The sequence below is a fragment of the Balaenoptera musculus genome, chromosome 1, assembly GCF_009873245.2.
Source record: "Balaenoptera musculus isolate JJ_BM4_2016_0621 chromosome 1, mBalMus1.pri.v3, whole genome shotgun sequence".
Lineage (NCBI taxonomy): Eukaryota > Metazoa > Chordata > Mammalia > Artiodactyla > Balaenopteridae > Balaenoptera > Balaenoptera musculus.
In genome coordinates this window covers 180,411,357-180,435,765 of record NC_045785.1, presented here as the reverse complement: position 1 = coordinate 180,435,765, position 24,409 = coordinate 180,411,357, and the positions used below count along the sequence as shown (strand labels likewise).

The following is a 24,409-nucleotide window of genomic DNA, read 5'->3' as shown; positions in this document are numbered from 1 at the left end:
CTGATTGATCATGTCAGTTATAACAACTAGGACTTTCTGGGTCACTACTAACTTCATTGATCTCTGGTTACTGACTGATGACATACTGTGATTATAATACCAGAAGTGGTTGAGTACTCTATAATGTATATCTTGATACAAATCACTAAAAAAATAAAGACAGGATTATGAGGAAATACAGTGATTTCATAATTTGGGAATATGATAGTAAAGTTGCTTGTTGAGGCAACTATAAAAATATGAAGAATAATAGTAATTGTCCATAACAGCGGACAATAAAAGAGTCCTATCTCTTATCACTCAGTCCTATCACTCATATCTTTTAATCGGTGCCATTCCCTTTCTCTGTCTCTATCTAGGCCAGATTCTCTCTCTGGAGCACCAGATGTTTTATCCAGCTACCTCCTGGACGTCTCCATTTTTACTCTTGTTTATATCTCAATTTTGTACCTTCTCTGCATTCCTGCTGCACTATCTAACTTCAGGTCACCACTCCTCACCTCGATGATTGCAAAAGCCTTCTATCTGATTTTCCAGGCTTCAGTCTTGTCCTTTTAAAACCCATTCTACAAACTGTAGTCAGAGTGATCTTTCTAAAATTCAAGTCCAGTCATGTCCCTCCCTTGCTTTAAACCTGTCAAAGCTTCCCTATTTCTCTTAGGTTGGGTGACCATGATTTATTGTCCAAACTGAGATACTTATTTATTACCTTTTCACTGATAATTTGTATATGGCGCAATGCAGATCTCAAGTGTACAGTGAAATGAGTTTTGACAGATGCCTACGCCTGTGTAACCCACATTCCTTTAAAGATACAGGCTATTTCTGTCACTCCAGAAAGTTCCCTCTTGCGGCTTCCTGGTTACTTCCTGTGCCTGCTAACCCACCCCCCACAGCCCCAGGATACCACTGTTCTGATTTCTGTTATGATAAATTATAACTTGGACACTTTTGAGAGTAACAGGGGTTGCTGCTGTTAACTGTGCTGAGAAGATGCATGCAAAGGGTTCTGGGCAAACCAGGAGGGGTGGTTTCCCTACTCTTTGCATCAAGTCAGAACTTGTTAATTGGCCTAAAGGCCTGATGATAGACTCAGTCCCCTGCTTATTTCTCAAGCCACATTCTCTTATCATCCTCCCAGACTTTGTACGTGTTCTTTCTCATCTCCAGACCTTTCTGGACCTTTCTGTAATATTCTTTCCTGTGATGGGAAAACCACCCTTAACTCCTCTCTACCTCCCTCTCGTTGTACAATAGTCGGGCCAACTTCTTGTTCTCTCTGTAGTTCTCTATTTATCAATAGATGAGATTTCTTCCCTTGGGACTTCCACCACACTCCTCCAGAAGCACCCCTGCTAACTTTGGTGTACATGTCTGACTTCTAGACTCCCTGGTGTTTTTCACTTTTACCACCAACGCTTTTATTACATTACATTGTGATTGTCTTTGATTGCTATTCACACGTTAAATATTTGCTAAATGAATATACATAAACGTACATCAGCATATTAATTATTCATATAAATAAGTTCATGTTGAGTTTGTAAATATGAGTTAGTACTGATTAGACTTTATACCTAAGTAAATAATCTTCATAGAACAGTCTGTATTTTATAATTGTGTAATTATAATTTAGTTCTTCCAGACAAAGCCTCCAAATGGGTAAATAGTCAGTCATGATTTTTCCAAACTTTTAAAAGACACCGTGATTCTCATTTCTACTAGGTGACCTTATAGACTCCAGGGACCTTCAAGGTATAGAGAAATAATTAGTATGTGTACTGTTGCTCCCAGAATACAATAGTCATCTAAAGTGTAGGGTCCCTGATTTATGCTCTAAAACTAAAGTTTCTGTTGTTTCTTAAAGCATCAGACAAACAAGATTCCCGTCTGGTTTATCGCAGGATTCACTATCTAGGGAAAATCAAGCAGTGCAGGCATAGTTCTGAACTAGGTTCAAGGCAGGATCAAAAAAAAAAAAATAATAATAATAATTGTAGTTTACTTCTCTGGGACATATCATACCTCATTTGTCATCCGTAACAGCAAAATACATTCTTTAATGTGTGATTTACCCAATGAATGGAGACTATTTACATGAATACAGTGACAGAAAGATTGCACATGGTCTAGGTCTGAAGAATATGAGAAATAGTATGAATCAAGGGTCTGGCAGTCCACAGGACTGGGGAAAATATAAAATCCAGACTGGGGAAAATGTAAACTCCAGGTAAAGGTTAACAAAGAACAAAGAGTGACTCACAATTAAAGAAAATGGAAAACATAATTCAGTAATCAAGGGCAGTGCTACAAAGAGGATGTGTTTTCTAAGGGCATCTCTATCAGTGTCTTCGCCGGGACAGTGGCAGGGAAGCCCGCTTTGAGGTGGTGAAGGGAGCAGGAAGTCCCTCCGTTCCTCACGCTGGCCAGTGCCTTGTGCAGAGTTGGTAATTAACCCTTATTAAGTGCATTGATAAGTAAGTACATGAAAAAAGAATTTTATTAGTAAACCCTCCCTTAAATGAAAAATGTCTGTTGGCGTGACTCTTTGAAGATATTTTTAATTCAAAGAAGTCGCCAGTGTGGTAGTCCAAAGTAAGCTCCTGTACGTACTGAAAACATCAGATATGCACAGTGTATGATTTTGCAGCGTTAACCGAGTTTGCTTCTATTGTGTTTGATTAAACAAATAGTTGAATATATTCAAATCTATATCTATATCCATAGGCACCTATATTAATTAAATATGTTAACCATCTTCCAAGGAGGCAGATAAATTATTCAGTATAATACTTTGTATTTTGTATCTCAGTATGTTAATGTTTTGGCATTTGGCATAGGTCATCGGACACAGGACCTTAAATGTTGTAGTTATTTAGTAAATATTTGTTGAATAAATAAGTATCTTCTTCATTTGAATTCATATGACACTTGAGTTCTTAAAATAAGTAACTAATTAATAAAAGAGTTAACAGTTGTCAGTGGGGTTTATGTACCTGACACTGTCTAATCATTTTACATGGATTTTTAACTTAATCCTCATATAAATCCCAAGTAAATCCTCACTTAATCCTACGAGATAGATGATAATTTTGGCACATTTCCTAGAGGTGGTGACGGGGGCGCTTAGCCGCGGGCTGGCACAGCCAGGTCTGAGTGTCACCTCCTGGCTCCAGAGCACAGTGCACTGACCACTGGGCTTTGCTGCCTCGAGGGTGTGTGCCTGCACACTGGTGCCTGTGCCTATTTCTGGGATCTCGTCGTAGCTCTGAAAATTAGTGATCACGTTTCCTTTACTCTCCACAGCGTCTAGCTGTGGGTTGGGGTCGTGGTAGCGGATCAGTTGACTGGCGTAAAACTTGTTTCTCTCTAAAAACTGAGGCTTTTTTCTACTTACCTTAATTCTACTTATCTTGATTTAATGGCAGTTTGATATTCATTTTTAAGTAGCTTAGTGTCTATAACGCAAATAAATATTATAGGCAATGCTCTATTTTATTATATAGGTGTTTCCTTTGATCTAGAAAATGTTACTAGTTAAAATAGGGGTGAGTGAGGTAAAGAATAAGTATATTAATCTGAAAGGAATGGGAGGTTACATGGTTATTAGGGAAAAAGAAAGGGAGTCTTCCTAGGTGGCTTTTTCTTAGAGTTGGATGATTGTTATTCGAATCACTGATTAAAAGTTATTGTTAACCTAGGCATAAAAATTTGAAGGTAGTTTGTAATAGAATTTTTGACAAAAAAAACTTTGGAAGCCCATTTGCTTATATATATATATATATATATACTTTCATGCCTTTTGAATTCTTCTCTTTATCTTAAATTAATGAGGGAAATGTATTGTTCCTTTTATTTGCCAAGTAAATCACCTGTCTGATCGTTAAGTACGGTATACGTATTTTTGGTAACGTCACGCCGTACTGCTTTGAATCTAGGCTTTTTCATTGACCTTAGATTAAGCTAATGTTGAGTACAGACCTCTGATCACCTGACTGATACACATAGAACCAAAGTCCTCAAAATTCGTATTTCTACAATACAGTTCTTTTTACAGTCGAATGTATTTGCTTCGTGGCAGTTATTTAAATCTTTCAACAATAGAAATTCATTCTTAATTTTTGATAGTGAAAAATAACTTGATCAGAGTTAACAATCTAAACACTGTTAGTGTCAGAATTCACAGACTTGGTGTTTTCCTTAAATTAAGGAAGAAGGATGAAAGAGAAATTTACTTCTAATTGAAATAGTACAAGAGAAAAATCCTGCAGTGGTCTCAATTATTCTGATAGTTATTCCTTGGCTCTAAGTTTAAAATAGAGTCTCCAAGCTTAAAAAACTTTAGAAAGTAAGACGAGGTTTCAAGAGGCTGTATGGCTGTATGTGTAATGTACGGTATAATTGTAGTTCTACCTTTTAATAAAATGCATCCCAATCTAATCACCCTGTTAGTGTAGCTGTGCTTCCTTGGAAACTTAAAGCATCCCGCAGTCCCGCTGTGGGCGTGCCGTGGGGCCCTGGAGCAGCTCAGGTGCAGTTTGGGAATCCCCGTTCTGCGCTGTGCAACCTGCTTGTCACTAAGCAGCTCAGTGAATATTTCTTTTGAGAAAAAAAAAGTTTATTTTTCCCCCATGTAAAGCACAAATAGATTGAGTGAATGCATGGTATTAATGAATTCTCATTTGTTTTGGGAGAGAATATTCAAAATTAAGTAACCATCTTTTTAGGAATCAGTGGCCTTTGTGAAAAAGTAGGTTAAAATTGATAAGTAAAGCCCCCTTTTTACAAAATGACTCTGAAAGCGTTATTCAAATGAATAAATTTACGCATATTTGAAAACTGTCCTTATGTAATATCGTGTATATTTTTCCTGAGAACTTTGGTAGAACTGTAATTCTTATCTAATTAAAATTACTGTGAGGTGTCTTAAGAAAGAAAAGATGATGCTTCACTCAAGCTTCTTTATAATTAATTACAGGTGTCACGGCCAGTGGAAAATGGATGGGTTTGAATTCTGACTTCTCCTCTAAGCTGTCTAAGGCTAAGCGAAGCATGGGTAACCTTTGCCCTGCCCGTGGTTAGTCTAGGAGTGGCCGCCACCTTCTGGCTGGTCAGCTGCGACGGGAAAGTCAGCCGGTGGGCCTTCGGGGAAAGGTTTCCTCGCTGATAGAAAGAGCCTCCCAGGAAGCTTTCGCTGGATACAGCGGTGTCTCCATGTGGTCAGCTGAACGCTGGCAGCTCGTTTTGTGACCATGAGTAGAGGTGGCTGAGGACAAAGCCACAAGCTGAGGACAGTAGAGCAGAAGGACGGAGGACTCCTGAGTCCTTGAGGAGGGTGCTGAATCAGTCCCCGAAAAGTCCACCGTGTCACTGCTCGCAGAGAGAGGGTAACTACTGCTGTGTACAGTAGACACCCTTATCTGATACAGTTAGTCTTATTCCTTAGTTACAGGTGCCATTCAAACCAGGTTAAACCATCAAGACCCTTACTGTAGGCAATCAAGTGTGTTTTGAAAAACCAAGTGATTCTTTTTTTTTTTAAATTAATTAATTAATTTATTTATTTATGGCTGTGTTGGGTCTTCGTTTCTGTGCGAGGGCTTTCTCTAGTTGCGGCAAGCGGGGGCCACTCCTCATCGCGGTGCGCGGGCCTCTCACTATCGCGGCCTCTCTTGTTGCGGAGCACAGGCTCCAGACGCGCAGGCTCAGCAGTTGTGGCTCACGGGCCTAGTTGCTCCGCGACATGTGGGATCTTCCCAGACCAGGGCTCGAACCCGTGTCCCCTGCATTGGCGGGCAGATTCTCAACCACTGCGCCACCAGGGAAGCCCCCAAGTGATTCTTATACCTTCTTCTCTTCCGTCTAATTCTTTCTGCCCTCCCATTGAGAACCCCTGGAGAAAGACGGTTATGAAGTTGAACTAACAGAATCTGAGGAATGATTGATTGTATATGGGGGTCAGGGAAAGGGAGTGGTCTAGGCAACTACCATGTGCTTGTTTGGGTAACGGGGTGGGCGGTGCTGCCGTTCTGGGGGATAAGGAGTAAAAACTGAAAGAGTGACTTCAGTTTTGTTCATTCTGAATTGGAGGTGTCTGGGGAACGTTCAGAGATTGATACTAGAAAGTAGTTAGAAGTATAATCCTGGAGTTCACAGAAATATCTGAACTATAGGACTAAGAAATTTGGAAGTTGCAGTTGAATCCGTGGGTGTAGGTGAGATCGCCTAGGCAGGTGTAGGTGAGATTTACTGAGTGTGGTGGAGAGGACCGTATGGAACCTCAGCATTTCAGTGGAGGGCAGGGAAGGAGCCACTGAGGACAAGGAAAACAAGTACTGATCCTAACAATGGTGCATCTCATTGCCTCTTAGATGTTTTTCAGAGAAATTCTAAGACCTTTGTAGTTACTGAACTCTAATCAGGAGGTAAACTTTACATATTTCAGCTTTTTTTTTTTTTTTTAAAGTAGTTCTTAAAGGCTCCTTTCCTCTTTTATTTGATCAATTTATAATGCTCAATGGTGACCTCATGGATAGAGAGTCAATATACCACTCTTAACACGAGCAGTTTCTTCTCTCTTACACGATCAATTTGATCATAATGCTTATTAGTACAGATACAGGATATAGTACCGAAAAACCACAGTGTATAAATTTGCATTAGTCCTTGTTTTCAGTCATTTATGTATTTCCAGTCAGTTTATTTATATAGTAGTAGATGTGTTATTTTTAGGGCATATGCACATATATGTGTTATTGCCTCTTGTATTTTGCTATTCATAATTTTATATTCTATTAATATATCATTCTTTTTGTTATTTCTATTTTTAACATTTGACATGTTAGTCAATGTGTTCTTTCTGTGTAAAAAAATATTTTAGAGAATTAAGAGGATTTTGAGAACCTGGATAATTTTTCTTGCCTAAGGAAATTAGGTATTTCATAAAAACAAAAGCCTGTAGGAATAGAGAAACATAACTTTTGAAGAGTATTGTCTTAAACCTTTCACATAATCTACGGATGCCAATCCAGAAATATGTGTGTGTGTGTGTGTGTGTGTGTGTGTCATATCAAGAACACAGTGCGGTGGAAATACCAGAGTTTATGAGCACTTCTAATCAATATAAAAGTGCAGTTTTCAATTAACATCATTGTTAAAAGGATCCAGAAAACTATTTGCATGTATTTTATTCCTCCCTCCAAGTCCCCCCTCTCTCTCTCTCTCTCTCTCTCTCTCTCTCTTTTCTTTTTCAACCTCAGTTTGAAGAGCACGTGTAATTAAGGAGGAAAACTGAGCCCTGGGAGCTAGGTGGGACTTGCAGCCGTTGATCTGTGTAAGCCCAGCTTATACTGTCAGGGGAGGAACAGTCAACTGCTGAGCTGCTTTGTCACTGACATAAGCTGAGAGAGGATTTTTTTGTCTATACTGTTTATACACTAGTCTATAGACCTGCCGGCTGGTTGAATTTTAAAGAGTGCGGGGGTTTAAAGACTTGTCCCCTGAGGGATGCTTCTGCCAGTTGGAGAGCGAGCCGAGGCTGTTCTGCCGAAGTGTGTGCGTGTGTGCCGCTTCTGGACGGAGGGAGGGGGAGGGCGTGCACGACTGAGCAGCTAACTGGGAAACCTTCTTCTTTATTTGAGTCTTAAAATCGACGTGAAATATATTATTAATTCGGGTATATTTGGAAGCAGACAACGGATTTTGAATATCTGTCTTTATTGTTACAGAAATGATACGAACAGCTTTGCGGGGGGGGGGGTATCTGAATAGCCTTCACGTGTGTTGTAAATATGGGAAATGGCTTCACTTTCTGCAGCACAAGATAAGGATTAGCAATGGTCAGATGAACTGTTCTCTTTTGTAATGTCCTGTTTTCAGTTTAAGTAATTTGACTTATTTCAAGCTTAGCAGCTCTTTCAGTTCCATTTATTGATAATAAAACATTGTCAGTAGTTAGCTTTTTCTAAATACGGGGTTTGCACTCGTACTTACAGATGTATATGTTCATAAGCAAACCTGGGTACCCTGCCCTAGAGATAGAAGATAGCTTTTTTACATATGCTTTTCTTTCAGCTTCAGGGACTCAAGGCTCTTGAAGCTTTCTTAGGTTTTGGCATTGGAATTTTACAATGGTTTATTTTTACTTGATACTTTATACCAGTTTACATTTTAAAAGAATGTGAGAAATTCTGCTTTAAAACACTCAATCCTATGACTGTGTATAGGGCTTAATATTCATATACTGATGATTTCTCTGAATGTAAGTTTTATTGGTAGAGAGGTAGTGATAAGGCGTTTGTTTTGGTGGGGTGGCTACTGCATGAAGATATTTGCTCTTTACTCTTTTAATATGAAGCCTTCTCCTAAATTTCTGCTTTTTCTTGTAAAATCGCCTGGCTTCAAACTCGTGTGATGGTATCTTCAATTCTGACTTTATAACAGGAGTTAATTTTAAGTTGTTTTTCATATATAACAAAATAGATCTTATTCTATTTTTTTGCCAAATATCTGACAATTATCTGCATTTTATTATACTTGTTAATGTATATGATTTCTAAAAGCTTTTAAAATTATTTTATAATAACTATAAAATCACTGCAGATTTCAAGTCAGTAAGATTATTTTCTATGCTTAATTAAAACATTGATTTTCATATTAGGAAATTCTTAAATAAAAGTGCACAGCGTAGAAGCTATGTAGTTTTACATTAAAGGCTTATTTTTAGATACACATTTCTTTAAGAGTGTTATTTGGGATTAAACTTGGTGTTACTGATGTTGAATTTACCAAGAGTTCAACATATAAATGTGTTTCTTTAGCTATAGAAAATCCTTTTTTTTTGAACCATTTTACTCTGGGGCACGTAGAGTTGTTATACCTCTCAGTAATTCATTGCTGCCAACTTCATTCCCTTTTCTCTGCCTGCATTTTAATTGAAACAACATTTATATTTCTGAGCCAGGATCTGTCAGAAGTCCCTGTGGCTACTCTGTGGTACAAGCAGCAGCAGACGCAGCTTACCCATATGGTGCGGTGCTTCTTGTAAAATCCATATGGCCTTGTTGAAGGGAGTCCCAGCGGGGATGTGAGGGGTGTTAATACCCTTCAGGCCAGGCCTTTCCCTCCTGGGGCTTCCGTGGCATTGTCAGTGCAATCTGCCAAAGCACACACTTAATTCCTTTTTAATAATCAATTATTTTAGTCCAGGAACCTCTGTTATTTTTCTTAAGAAAAAGACAAACTTTTTTTTTCCTAAAAAATGTCTCCAAAAAAGTTTTAACTGCATCTTTAAAAATATTCTAAAGCTTTTTTTTTTTTTTTTTTGCATTTGCAGGAAGTACTACAGACTGTGCCAAAGTTCTGTTTCCCCTTTGACGTTGAAAGGTACAGTATAAGTCATCATTTAAAAAGAACCTTAGCCTATCTCAGTGAGCGCTTTAAAATTATTACATGTGTTTTCTTTATAAAATGAAATGTATTTTTTTTTTTCCATTGCCTCTAACAGAAAAGACTAGAGGTTCAAAATTAAATAATATTTGAAATGGAGAAGGCTTCTAAATCATTATACCTTCTGTTTATTCCACTGTGGCCAGTTAGGATTAGTCTTAAGGTTCCATTTCTTCCTTTTGTTCTTCAGGTACATGTTGTAAGCACTAGGAGAAAAAACATTAATATGTCCTTTATCAGAGCCTTCGAATTGTGTCTTTTAAAATTAGATGTATATATCCTGGTTTCTATCTCACTTCACCCTGATTGAAAAGACCATCTGTGTGATATTGTAAAACTCATGGCTGGTTGTCTCCCAAGAATAGCTTTATAGAAATAGTGCAATATTATGGAAGGCTGCAGAGAAACCCTCTTACCTAGCAGTTTTGAAAATCTCATTATGTTTGTATTTTACTGAACAAATGCTGAATGAATAGAGTATTACCTGTGTGTAGCTGGAATGTCACAGAATATATAGCCCTTTGAGCATAATAACAGATCATTTATTGTTTTTCATGTGATTTTCATACCCTATTATCAGTTATTTTTAAGGGTATGCTGTGAGGTGATATTAAAAGAAAATCTATTTTAGGAAAATATTTTGCTAAAAGTAAAGATTAGTAAAAATCTAAAATTTTACAGTGTTAAAGATAAAAGCCTTTCGAACGATGGGCTAATTGGTACTAATAAGTACTGCTGGTGAATGATGCCCCTTGTTTTACCTCTTTTCTGGGGAATCACTTCTGCCTGCTAAAGTTGCAATTTCCAAATTAATAGCAAAGATGAAATAAAGGAAGAAAAGCTATGGAAGTAAATTGTGGACATTGGGCACTAGAGGGCATAGTAGACACTAGAGGTTGTTTTGAAGTTTGTAAAAGTTAAAAAAACAAAAACAAACCTGTCCCCATAAAAGTGTGTTTGTTAAATGTTCAGCATTTGAACTGCAGTATTTCCTGACAATTGCAAATGATTTGTAGTATTGGTGCAATAGGGGTAAGTAGCTTGTTTCCTCGTACATTAATTCCTGTGGCTATTTCAAAGCCAAAGTTTAGGTGTCCTGGAAACTTTATTTTGGGACAAGGAAGCAGATGTTCAGTTATTGTTGTCTAATGGCAAGGTTATGGCCAGTAACAGGAAATATATTTGTATATTATAAATAATAGTAAAGATTCAGCGTAATGATTTATACCGCACCTTACATGGCAGTGTGACACGTATGATGGTACTTAGTTCACGTTAGCTCAGATTCTTTGTAGTAAGCTTTTTTTTATAGAAATTGTATTCTTATTTTGTACTTGGAAATTTATTACCAGGATACAGGTAGCTCTAGAAGAGAATGCTAAAAAAAAATGCCAACAGTAATTTGTATGGTACTTTATTGGGTGAGAGTCTCAACACAAGAAGCAATGACACAGAGTTGGTGGTGGCTTAGGCTGTGCAGCAACACGCTTTGCTGTGTGAGCAGCCTTAGAGTCACCCGGAGGAGAGGCCGCGGAGGGGCGGGCGGACCGTCATATGACCAGCTTCTCACCTCCCCGGTTCCATTAGTAGCACGTTCGGAATGTACGAGATATTTGATAAGTACTTTCAAGCAGGTGAAAACTTACGGTAAGATACCTTATGATTCCCTAGTAAGGGATTAGAATATGCTGAATTGCTCAGCCCATAAGGCGTTACAACCTATCTTGGTCCTTGCTTCATGATTTAGTTTACACATTTCACACTCATTTTAGTTTTTAAAACGTCATTGTAGCTTTGAGAACCAACTGATTGGAAAGGTGAAAACAGTGCCACACATACATCTATTCTTGCGTTTGCTTTTCTTTAAGAAAGTTCTCACACAAGGCTTAAAGTGTTATAATACTACTGTATTTTAGAGTGTCTCAGAATCAAGTCGGACAGCACTTTGCCTTTGTACTGACAGACATTGAAAGTAAACAGAGATTTGGATTCTGCCGACTCACATCAGGAGGCAAAATCTGCTTATGCATCCTTAGGTAAGTATTTGTAGTAAAAAATAAAATTGGAGGCACGATAGATTAACGGTGTCTTTCTTATGTACTTTGCTATGCTTGGGATGCTTAAAAATATGCTTATATTTTTTTTTTAGTTGTTTTCTTTAAATCCAACTAAGTTGAAAAATAATTTTATTTACTCTCTATATATGGCATCAATTCGGTTTAAAGATTTACCAGTAACAGTAGAATTTTGCTTCAAAGAATTGGCTCCTTTTTTTTTTTTTAAATTATTCTATTGAAGTATAGTTGATTTACAATGTTGTGTTAGAATTGGTCCTTTTACAGATTAGTTTTTGTGGGTTTATTTTTGAAAAATTAAGATATGAGGTCAGATAATATATGCTTCACATATTAAGTAGGAGGCAAGAAATTCAGTTAAGTTAATATGTGTTCTATTGCTGACCCAGAACTTGGATTTTTGAAAGTGAATTGTTGGTCGAAGGTAAAGGTTGCAAACCGGTGATTCTGGGCAGAAGTGTTTAGAGGTGTTTTATTTGGCCACATGGTGTTTTAAAAATTTTAGAAGGTGTTTCTAACCTTATAAATTTTAGTGAAATTTTGCATAAAGTTCACGTTTCTCGTTCCTTTTGCTAGTGCTGGTCTTGCTGTCCCAGCAACACTGAGCTGGTGCTGAGCAGCAGGTGTCTCCTTGTGTCAGGAGTCTGCTTGTTTCACAAACCCTGCCTGTCCGCCTCCATCACTTACCTGGTTGGCCTGGACTCACTCGGTAGACAGTTGAGAGTGCGTCTCTGTCTGTGGACCTTGGGTTTGAGTTGCTAGTGCTGAGGAGGACGGTCCTGAAGGTTAGCTTCCCTTTAATATGTCCTGATGACTCAGAAATGTAGGTGTGTTCTATACAAATAGGACTCTATACTGTGATTATAATATGGATATTGGTCAAGCTAGATTCTATAGAAATGTTTATAGTAAAAGAAATAACATTAAATTTAATAATTAAAGTATTGCAAGAGAACTTTGGTATAAAATTGATGTCTACTCTGTTCATTTGCTGTTTAGCTACATTCCTTTCATTCTTTGAGGGTTAAGTTATAAATTCTACTCAGAATATTTGTTAAGAGTTGGAGAATTTTTTTCAATCTTTATTCAAAAGTAAATGTTTAACTGCTTTATAAGTAATAGAATGTGGATGTGCCTCTTTCTTTCTTTAGGCACAACTTTTTCTTCTGGAACAGTTGTACTTAAAAGTTAATGTTTTATCCAGAAGAGTGTTATGCTTCAAGCTGTAGGCTGATTCTTCTAGTTTGAAGCCAGTTTTTTGGGCAGCGGGGTTGGGAGTGACCATGTGGAAAGTGGGTGGGGGGATCTCCTTTTATCCTTGTGCTTCATGCTGAAAGTTCCAAAGCTACGCTTTAAAGGGGACTATCATTTTATACACTGTGCCCAAGACAAGTTTGCCCTAATGGAAAGACTGAAGCTGTACGTGCTTTCTAATTTTTCTCTATGCATTTTTAAGTCTTTTCATTAAAAAGTCAAATTTACAGAAAAGTTTCAAGAATAGTACCATGAGCTCTTGTCTACACATCCCCTAGATTGACAGTTGTTAGCCTGCTTCTGTCTCTCCCCACCTCCCGCCGCTCTCTCAGTGTACACAGACAAATTCTGTTATGTCTCTCTCTCTGTTGTAGTATTGTTTTTGCTGACCCATTTGAGAGTAAGTTATAGACATCATTCTTATGTAATATTTGAATCTATTTTACAGCTTACCTCACTGCCTCCAAAGTGAGTTCCTGATATCCATAATTAAAGAGTCTAAATCTTTCTCTTTGTTTTGAACTCTTAACATACTTTGAATACAATGAACCTATTAATAATTAGCAAGTAGTTTTAAAATTTTCACAATAGTCCCTATGAATGGGCTTGTAGAATAAACATTCTTAGACATTTCTGTTTCAATTTAGGAAAGCCATTGTTAACCTCGAAATATTTACACAAAACATGAACTATAGCAATTTGTTAAATGATTGAAGGATTAGTGTAGTGTCTGTATCTCCAAACCAGTTGTCATTAGTTTGTAGGAAACAGATTCTAGAGCAGTTACCATAATCAGGTTATTTTTACATAGTTCTCAAACTCGTCTGTGTGGAAGAAGACATGAATGTTGTAGTTCTCTGCATTAAGAATAGTCTTACCTGCAGAAAATATGGTTCTATTATATTAATGTAATAAAAAACAAAAAAATTGTCTATGCCAATAAAGAAAACCTTTCACAATAAGCATTATTGATTATTTAGTCTTTTTAAAAAGAGTAAATGTTCCTTTTATTTTTGTTATTTGACGGTGCTTTCCGGTAGATAAGAAATAGTAGGTATCAAAGCTTTATTAAAAACATCGTGGAGGAGAATGAGAATCTTAAATTGAGAAAATTCTATCCTACAGCTTATTTTTTCCTAGAGAATTAAAAGACTGCCATCTCATAGGTGTTAATGGCATGTCTCAGTCATTGTCCTGGAAAGTAGCATGCAACGGTGTTCTTTGAGAATAGCCAATTTAGAGAATAGCCAGTAAATTAGAGAACAGAGAATGAAAATATAATCAAATTCAGCAATTTATTTAGAAAGTTGTGATGGATAGGTAAATACCTATTTTAAGGTGTAATCGGTGTACGTCTGTGAAAATAATTTTGGCAAGTCTCGGTGAGTGCCATAGTGAGAGGAATAATGGTGTTTTGGGTTCTGGTTTGTCCATGAATTACACTGAGTCTTCACCACTTTAGATTTAACTTTATAAGTGTTGAAAGGAAGGATGCAACTCTAAATGTGCTAGAAGAGATTGTTGTTGATTTTTAAAAACTACTGTAACCGTGAGAGCTTTTGAATCCTGACATTGAATCCCGAAGCCAAAAACGTTGGCATCTTTTGACTACGTAATGATGAAAACTTCTGTTTGGTGACAAATATGGTAAGGAAATTGAATATTCCAATAATAAGCTGGTAGGACTGTATTTACAATCACTGTGACATAGAGTTAATCACCATAGATTATAATAAGAGAGAGAAACAACCCAATAGAAAAATGCGTAAAGCATCTGAACAGCATATTCACAGAGGAAATGTGAATAGCATATATATACATATATATGTGTGTATATATATATATATATATATATATATATATATATATATATATATACACACACACACACACACACCTATGAATGATGCTCAGCCTTACTAAAGGTAAAAGAAACGAGCACATTATGATGGGCAGAAATGAAAAACTAAAAAAAAAATAAGCATGAGGGGAAATAGATATTTCATGTGCTGCTTGTAGGACTGTAAAATGACATGACTTTTTGAAGGGGAATTTAAAAATATCTATCAGATTTTTAAAGTCTCCGTCTCCTTGACTCAGTTAATTCCAGTTCCTGAAATTTAAATCTCAGGATTCCCAGTGGTGAGCAGTAAAGTGTGAGCAAAGTTATTTATTATGACATGGTTTATAAGAACAAAACCACTGGACGTAGATGTCTCTCAGGAGGAATTGATTAGGTGCTTTATGGTCCATTCCCCAGGCTCCACTTTGTGCCCCCTCCCTGCCGGAACGCTATCTGTGCTGTTCACTGATGCGTTGTATTCCCAGTGCCTACAATAGTAAACTCTTAATAGATATTTGTTGACTAAATACATTAATGAATTAATGACTAGTACAATGGAATATTATTTATCTGTTAGGAAAAATTATACACACAGATACTGACTTGGAGAAATGTTTATGATATATAGTGAAATGATGAAAAGTTTCAAGGTAATATTTATAGCGTGTTCTTATGTTTGTAAAGAACAAGTTATATGTATATATAAATGTGTATATTTTAAGGAGTAGTCAATAACAGATTTATATATTAATATATGATTGTATATACTTATAAAAGGATAGATCTCTAATTCTTTTACTTTGTACACTTCAGCATTCATCCACTTTTTGCAGTGAGCCAAAGTAATTTTAATCAGTTTTTCCTGCTCTAAAATTCTGAGATGTCAGGACTATATAAAGAGCATATTAAAAATGTGTGGGAATTTACCCAGATCACCTTTTGTCAGGTAAGACATCCAGGAGAGGAAATGGTCCTACAGGTGTGTTTTCGTGGAGATACTCCAAAGGCAGCAGCTGATCATTGTTGACTAGCAGAATTAAGAATGGGAAGGGAACACGCATTTCATTCTACATGCTTGAAATTTGGAATCACAGTGCGAAGAATGATCTTTGGAAGAGAAAAAAATATTACTTGTGAGGTGACGTTCCCATCACCATCTTAGAGCCAGTATTAGTGTTTTTCTGTAATTTCAACACAGAATGTTTGACGTGGTGGAAATGCTTTGTGAGAGGACAGGAGAAATGTGACTACACCTACAGTTTATTTCCTACTATTTTTTCTCTTCCAACAACACTCAGTTTCATCCTATCCTTAAGATGTAGTAGGAGAAAGTTTGTTTAGTTTCATATAAAACCAAGACTTAGAATTTAAGTAGTCATTTTTGGAGGGTTGTGGGAAGGGAAAGTAGAAGTAGCAAACGAATTATTCATGGAATTGGTTGGGGCAATCAGGTCTCTTCATTTAAAGGCTAATTTCTTGAATTCCAGACTGCTGCTTCCAGGGGTTCTGTGAGAGAAGACCACCTCTGCTGGTGTTCTGAGTGTTCACTGGTGGCTGCCAGGGCTTTAGAGTAATGTTTGCATTCAGTGTTTTGGGAATGTCCTGGTCCTCTTAGAATTCAGCCTTAATTCTAAGTCCTAAATTCTAAGGCTTCTTAGAATTAAGCATTAATAGGGCTAAAATTTATTGAGAAAAATGACAAAATACTTGAATAAGCAAGACACAGAAATATATGTCTTTAACCATGCTTTTCTGTTAGCAAAAGTAATATATTTTACTATAGAAAAATTGGAAGAAAATAAAGAAAAAGAAAATACAGGCACTTATATTTGTAAAACATAACCATTACTTAAATTTTGGTGTTCATTCTAGACTTATTTCCATGACTTGTTAAGACACATTTATAAATCTTTCTATTGGATAGCAAACTAAATATTTAACTGTAGTGTTTATTCACAGTTGGTAAAGTGAATGAATATATATAGAAGCAGTTAATAAATTGAAAAAGCTTCTATGGCTTTCATATTATCCACTGTAAGTGCTGAGAATTTTTCTACATGCTTAACCTGACAATTGGTCATTTCACTTTTTTTCTTAAAAGTTGAGATTTAGCGCAAAGATGATTTCCTTTCTGATTATAGTTTTTAAAATTAGTTACTTATTTCTTTACCTGGAGTATATTATGACTTCCAAATATGAAAAAATTTTAGCATCTTTTTCTTGAAGCTGTCTTTTGTGAAAAATTAGTGCATTTATATTGAAACATACTGCATTTTTAGTTATTCTGTTGCGAGATAATACTGGATTGATTATTCAGAGGTCATTTTTAGTATCAGTGATTTAAGATTCTTAGATAGAAATTAATAATTTCTCCTGTTGTCTTTATATCCTGTTAAACACTAAATTTTTTTTATTGTGATCAACTATATCTTCATCAAAAAACTTCATTTATTTTACCTTCTAATGTTTGTGTTTTAATGATCTAAATTTTAAAAGAAAAGTATAAATATCTCTTGAGTTTTTGTTGATATCGAACATTTTAAAATATTTTAGGTCCCTAAAGAGTAGTCATAATGAAAATGGGATACATTTAAGGATGTTTAAGATTTTTTAATACAAAGTAAAATTAAATACAAATTGGTAGTAAATTTTCATTAGAAAAGCAAAAAATAACTCTGAGTGTTGGATTTCTTGAATAGCAAAGACTTTTAGGTTAGAGATGACCATAGTAATACTAATAACAAATAAATTAATAGCAACATCATTTAGTGTTTGTTTACTATAAGCCAAGCATTTTGCTAAGTGATTTATATACATTATTAATAAAAACTATTCTATGCCTTAGAGTTATGAGCTAGAAAATTTTCACATAAAGCTTTAAAGCTACTTTTCATCCTGGATGATGCCATAGTATAAGACTTGAAAGTAATTTAGATTTACCTTAGAGTTCTAAGCTAGAAAATTTGCACACAATGCTCTCAAAACCATGGGTTCTTCTTCTTCTGAATTTATGCTATTATGAGTTTTGAAAGTAAGTGTATTTAATTTGTATTTGTTTCATTCACTTTTTAGAAGAAATATTAGAATTCAGGTTTATTTAATATAAAAGTCAATATTTAATTTTGAATTTTTTATGCTTTAGCCTTTTCTATGGCATGTCTCTCCTACTTTAACAAGATTTCAAAAATACCCTGAGATATTGCTAATTTAAATCATGCCATCGTTTGTGTTTAGAATTGCTTTCGTATAATAGCAAAAATGCAAGAAATAACTTTTCCCCTAAGTTGATTAGCATAATTTTACAACTATAAAGTTGTCGCCAAGGGTTCACAATGAAATACTTGCATAAGGAAGACAGTTTGGTGTTTGGGGACTCTGTAGTCCTCCCTGCCCCCCTACCCTGTAACTCATACCAAACTTGAGGCTTTCACACTCTTCCTTGAGGCAAGTCCCTTAGAAGCAGAATGTTTCAGTTTTACACATTTTGTGTCAATTTTCCAGACAGAAAAACAGCCTCTAGACATTAGACATTTTTCCAGGGAAAGGCAGTTTCCTTAGTTTCATTTGATTACTCTAAGTTAGGTTCCTGCTGGCCACTTAGACTGTTAGTGGTTACCTGACTATTTGACAAAAAACATTTCCTCTCCTTTATTTAACCTTTGACTTTTGGATGTAAAAGTTTTATCAGCTGGATAGTGGAAGCACAAGTGTGAGGGAAGTCTCCCTGCCACTAAGTGGACTCATGGCTTTACATATACATCTGTCCTTTGCCTTATGTCTTTATGAAAAATTAAGGAAATAATCTTAGGAGATTCTTTGACTTTCGTTTTAAAATAATTGGCCTTCATGTATTTGTTTTACATTTATGTATGTTTACAAGACTATGAGAGTCCCAGGAATCCTTTGTTAAAGAATTACATTTTCAGTTTTATAAAATTCAAGTGAAATATCTTATTTAGTCATTATATGTTGAATACATTTTAAAAAACTCTCTGGGATTTTTGTGTTTGGTTGTACAAAAACAGATTGGGACTGTAAAATTTAGTGAAAACTATTTTAACTTAATGATAATCAGCTTAGGAGCTTATACATTAGTTAAAAATTAATTACTTTGAACATATGTTGTTTGAAAATTATCTAAGAAACCATAAAAATAAAAACATGAGAATAACATTTCTTAGCTGAGCAAGGTAAGCTTGTATAATTTATAATATTTATTTTATATATGTGTGTGTGTATGTATTTTTTTGGCACACGTTTTATCTTTAAAGTGTGCAATGGAATCTTGTTAAAATATTTGAATTATTGACTACTTTGTGTACCCTGGACCATTTTCTTGTCATATAAAAAAGTGAGCAGGGCTTCCTGTTGAATAGTTGCTCCATGCCAGGGGTTGTGAATTCCGTGACCAGTAGGGACAAGGTAAGGGCCTAAAATGAGATAAGCAGGTTTGGCTGACAGTAGGAAATTGGGGTGATCCAAATAAATAGCACATGCCCCATCCAAAGACAGAAGCTGTTACCCAGCTTTAGGTATTTGTTGCAAAGTTAAAAAAAAAAAAAAGTGTAACCAGTATTGCCAGTTCTTTTGATTTTTAAGAGAACGAATCTAGATTTTTAAGTGAATTATCTGATTTAGAAGTTGGCCACTTACTCAGTTCAACAACAACAATGGTGCGTTGCCCAAACAGAATATGACTGTGGGCTGGATATGTCTGCATGTAACCAGTTTACACCCTCTGCTCTGGATGCTGTTGTTTATTTGCAACGGAAAATGTCCCTGTTTCCTTGACATCCTAGGAGCGTGACTAGGTTACAGAGTAGTTCCACTTGGGTACAAGTGATGTTTTCATTAAAAAAAACATGAATGATATGTACTCTTAAAAAGGAGCTAGGGGGCTTCCCTGGTGGCGCAGTGGTTGAGAATCTGCCTGCCAATGCAGGGCACACGGGTTCGAGCCCTGGTCTGGGAAGATCCCACATGCCGTGGAGCAACTAGGCCCGTGAGCCACAACTACTGAGCCTGCGCGTCTGGGGCCTGTGCTCCGCAACAGGAGAGGCCACGATAGTGAGAGGCCCGTGCACCGCGATGAAGAGTGGCCCCCACTTGCTGCAACTAGAGAAAGCCCTCACACAGAAACGAAGACCCAACACAGCCAAAAAGAAAGAAAGAAAGAAAGAAGCTTTAAAAAAAAAAAAAAGAATGCCCTCAACTTAAAAATATTAAAAAAAAAAAAAAAAAAAAGGAGCTAGGTATCACCAAGAACCAGTACATGTTCACAAAGCACATTGTGTGTAACTAAACTCAGTTCTTTATGGTGATGGTACTTACTGGTGTATCAGGCAGTGCTGTTGTAGAAATTTGAAAGAGTCTGTCCCATTATCTCTCATGAACACATTATATATAGAGAAAAATGTTGGCTAGACAATAGATAATGCAGTTATGAGTCTTCTTATTGATCGAAATACACTTAGATGTTGATAGATTTATGTTGTTTGGGCAGAGATCTTGTACCATGTTGCAGGCCATATCCTTTTCAAAATTTTTATCCACAGTGATGAACGTATAAGCAGTACTAAAATCTATAATTGGAAGGAATTGCCAATCTGTGAAATGAAAGAATCAAATTAAACAGATGTCTATCTGCTGGGAAATTTGCCCATATGAATAAAATATAATTTGAGGCAGAAGGGAAGGTAATGCCCTGAACATTAGTTAAACAAATTTTAGAAGATAGAATTTACTTTAGTGGATAGAAATTATAAGTAGGCTGATTTAAGATTAAACCAGAATGAATGAATTTTGTCACATTTTATGCAACTTCCTGAAAACATCTGGTCATTGGACAATGTTTATTCAAAGGCTGGGTATTATAGAAGTACATGCCTGTATTGGGTGATTGGTAGACCCCTGAGCTTGTATTGCTCAGTCGGAGTTCTAATCTCAGGCTTGCCATTTGGTAGCTTTGTGACCCTGGATAAGTTGTTTTACCTTAGTTTAGTCAAATATACATCATATTATTATTATAAGAATTAAATGAGAGAACATGTATAAAGTACCTAGCGTATTTTCATACATATAGTTAGTGCCTAAGAAGTTTTATTCTCTGTACTTCCAGTTATTTTAATGTGTGGAATCTCTGATTCTTAGATTCTGCTCTCTACTCCCTAGATGGGCATAGACCTGACTAGTAAGTCTTACTGTCCAAACAGAAATAACTAAGCATGATGGAGCCTTAGAGATCACTGTGAGAAATATCTCATAGGTGTAAGCCTTGTTGTGATAGTTAAAAAATTATATTAGTCTGATTTATAGCAGTGATCTATATATAATAGAGTCAAGAGTTGAATGAACATGAGAACAAAATCCAGCATCCCTGTATAAAGAACAAACATAGCCTGGTATCAGGATGTAATGCAGTTGAAAGTATTCTTGGATATAATAAAAAATAATAGCAATTATAAAATGATACCAAAATACCTAGCACTGTTAAATTTTGAAAAGTAAACTGACTGTTAATCAATTATTAATTCAGTTTGTTTCGTTTTCAAAAACAGGTCCATAATCTTACAAATAAATTGTGGTTTTTTGGTATAAACTAGCTTTTTAATGGAAAATTGGATTCCAGTTTGTTTTCATAATTTGAAAAGAAATTGGAAGGGGAAGATAATCAATGAAAAGTAATAATGTAAAGGTGAGAAAACCAGAACATTTGGTCTAGAAAAAAAAGATTCTCTCACTTTGCAATAACTTATAATTATGAGAGATTTATTACATATCTTATTTTTATAGTGAACCAGGAAGGAAGTTTAAACAAGGTTCCACATTATTTGAGTAAGGTGAAAATGACAATATAAGGATTAACAGGTAGACATGCAAACCACCTAAAGTCAATAAATCTTGCTTTATCTTAAGATTCTTGAGAGCAGGATAGAAACAGACCTGCATGTTCCTTGATTAGATTAGGTCTCATCTCATCTGAGCATATAGATCTGAATTACATAACACATTGACATTTTCTTGAAATAGCAATTTCTTCAGGCTGTTAAAAGTTGAAATGTTGACTATGAAATGACCTCAAATGAAAGAGATTGTACTGTATCCAAGGAACTACAGTGTGTCTTGGCAGGACATCCTCAATGAAAATTATTTCATTGAGTTATAATGAGTATGGAAAATATGATGTGGTAATTTGCATGATATTGAGTTGATAATCTAAAAACAGTATTAGTAATGTTTAAGGTTTTTTGTTTTTTGTTTTTGTAAGGGAAAGATACGGTAGAAAGTAGATTAGCTATCTAAGCACTAGGGTTAGAAGAGTTGAGTAATTTGAACGTGAAAATTGAGATTACCTATACTAACTTCTGATTCTCAGATTTTCCCCAAACTGTCAGAGCTTTGGCACATACTCACCCAGGTTTTTCCAGACTCCCACATGAGGCTGTCAGCTTGTTGCAACCCCCTGTCCCAGAAAATCCTACCCAAGGCCCTCATTCCTGTTTCCATCTGGACTGGTTGCTCGCCAGGCGTTGGCACATTTATCCTTAGACTTACCTATTCTTCCCTGGAATTCAATTTCTTGTCTCTATATCCCCATATTCCTCCTTTCTGCTTCACTCTTCCATTTTGTCGCTTCCCAAGAATATTATGGAGAAGGTAAATTATTGAGTTCTAGAAAGACTGAAACTACCATTAGTCTATCCCCAAACTTGATTGATAGTCTCTCTGGACAAAGAATTCTAGGTTGCAAGGGATTTAACCTCTGCCTTTTGGAGGCATTATCTTCTGACTTCCCAGAATTGCTGTTGAGACAGAGGTTCAGGGACATTTTGGATTTGATGCCTTCGTACGCTACCTGTTTTGTCTCTTTGGAAATTCTTAGGTGCTTTTCTGTCGCCCCTGTTCTGGAATTTCACTGTGATACTCTGGTTTGGCTCATTTATTTTACAATTACCCCGGTGGCACTTTCAATGTGGAAACTCATGTCTAAAATTCCGGGATTTTTCTAGTAATTTTTAAAAAGAAATTTTCTTTTTTCCCCCCTTTTTTTTTTAGAACCACTATTAGTCAACTACATGATAGTCGAGATTGAGACACTGATATTTTAATATTTACTCTTATTTTCTATCAGTTTGTCTCTTTATCCTAGTTCCTAGGAGATATTCGTCATTTAGTTTCTAATCTTTCTATTGATTTTAATTTTTTTCAGCATTTGTATTTTGAATTTCTAAGAACTTGTTCTTATTGTCTAAAAATTTATTTTTTCACTTCTTTCTCCTTTTTCAGATTTCATTTTGTTTAAAAACATTCTGTTCTTCCCGTCTTTCCCCTAGGTTCTTCATGACCTTTTTTTTTTTTTCTTATTTTTTTCTTAGATTCCATATATATGTGTTAGCATACGGTATTTGTTTTTCTCTTTCTGACTTACTTCACTCTGTATGACAGACTCTAGGTCCATCCACCTCACTACAAATAACTCAATTTCGTTTCTATTTATGGCTGAGTAATATTCCATTGTATATATGTGCCACATCTTCTTTATCCATTCATCTGTCGATGGACACTTAGGTTGCTTCCATATATACACTACCAAACGTAAAATAGATAGCTAGTGGGAAGCAGCCGCATAGCACAGGGAGATCAGCTCGGTGCTTTGTGACCACCTAGAGGGGTGGGATAGGGAGGGTGGGAAGGAGGGAAACGCAAGAGGGAAGAGATATGGGGACATATGTATATGTATAACAGATTCACTTTGTTATAAAGCAGAAACTAACACACCATTGTAAAGCAATTATACTCCAATAAAGATGTTAAAAAAAAATACTAGATTAGAACAATAAAAAAAAAATAAGCATCCTGTTCTTTTTTCAGCTCCTGTGGATATTAATGATAAGTTTTGAAACTTTCACCTGATGTTTGTATTATCTTTGTTTACTTGGAATTCCTTTTATGTTTGTATTGATGTCTGTATTTCCTCAAATATCTGGTGGTTGGACCATTAATTTATATTTAAGATAGAGGCATTAAACTGAATTAGCATCATTGTATGTGCAGTGGTTGGTTTCACAAGAAAATATAGGGCCTTTGAGGTGTTTTTTTCCTTTGAGAGATTCCCAGGTCAGTGTTTCAGGATCCTTTGGGGGCCAGTCTATTGGCTAATGGTCATTTTCCCTTCTGTTGACACTCAGGTTTTGGTTTTCTCTTTTCTGCAAAGTCAGTTATTCTTTGCTTGCTTACCATCTTTACAAAGCCATTCACCTGTGTTGCTTTCTATTGCATTTGTCTTGTCCTCATTAATTTATACCCTTTTTATTTATTTATAGTCATTTTAGTGGCATTTCCAAAGGGCACAGAGATAAATGGATGTACCACTCAATATGCTAGATTTAACGAAAAGTTGGTAGATATTTTTAAATATGATAGGCATCTTTTATATCATTACTTACTATTTATAATGATCATTTTAAAGAACTCTATAGCATTCTGCTGAGTAAGGATACTGTCGTTTACCTGACTGTTCTTTTGTTATGACTTTAGGCTATTCCTAATTAAAAAGCATCATTCATGGTCACTAATAAATCAGACATTATATGAAAAAAATGCAGAAAGAATGCTGTTTTTCTAAGCTCTAGTCATTGATTATTAAATCTGTTTTGTGTATCTACTCTTGTCAGTATATAATTGTGTAGTAAAAGTATCACACTTTTTTCTCTTAAAAAGTAGTCTGTTGTAGTCATTCTCTGAAGAAAAAAATGAGTATTTGTTAACTGATAATTAACTACACTGGTGT

General features: G+C 35.8%; 1 protein-coding gene across 5 annotated transcripts in view; it reads left to right on the top strand.

The window, feature by feature from the left end:
* The window catches only part of DENND1B (DENN domain containing 1B), a 252,491-nt gene that overhangs the window by 87,294 nt on the left and 140,788 nt on the right, over positions 1-24,409 (top strand). For all 5 annotated transcript variants that reach the window (XM_036855731.1, XM_036855712.1, XM_036855721.1 and 2 more), the window contains exons 4-5: positions 9,335-9,384; positions 11,364-11,483. In XM_036855731.1, the coding sequence (XP_036711626.1) occupies positions 9,335-9,384; positions 11,364-11,483 (170 nt within the window). The remainder of the gene's footprint in view (positions 1-9,334; positions 9,385-11,363; positions 11,484-24,409) is intronic.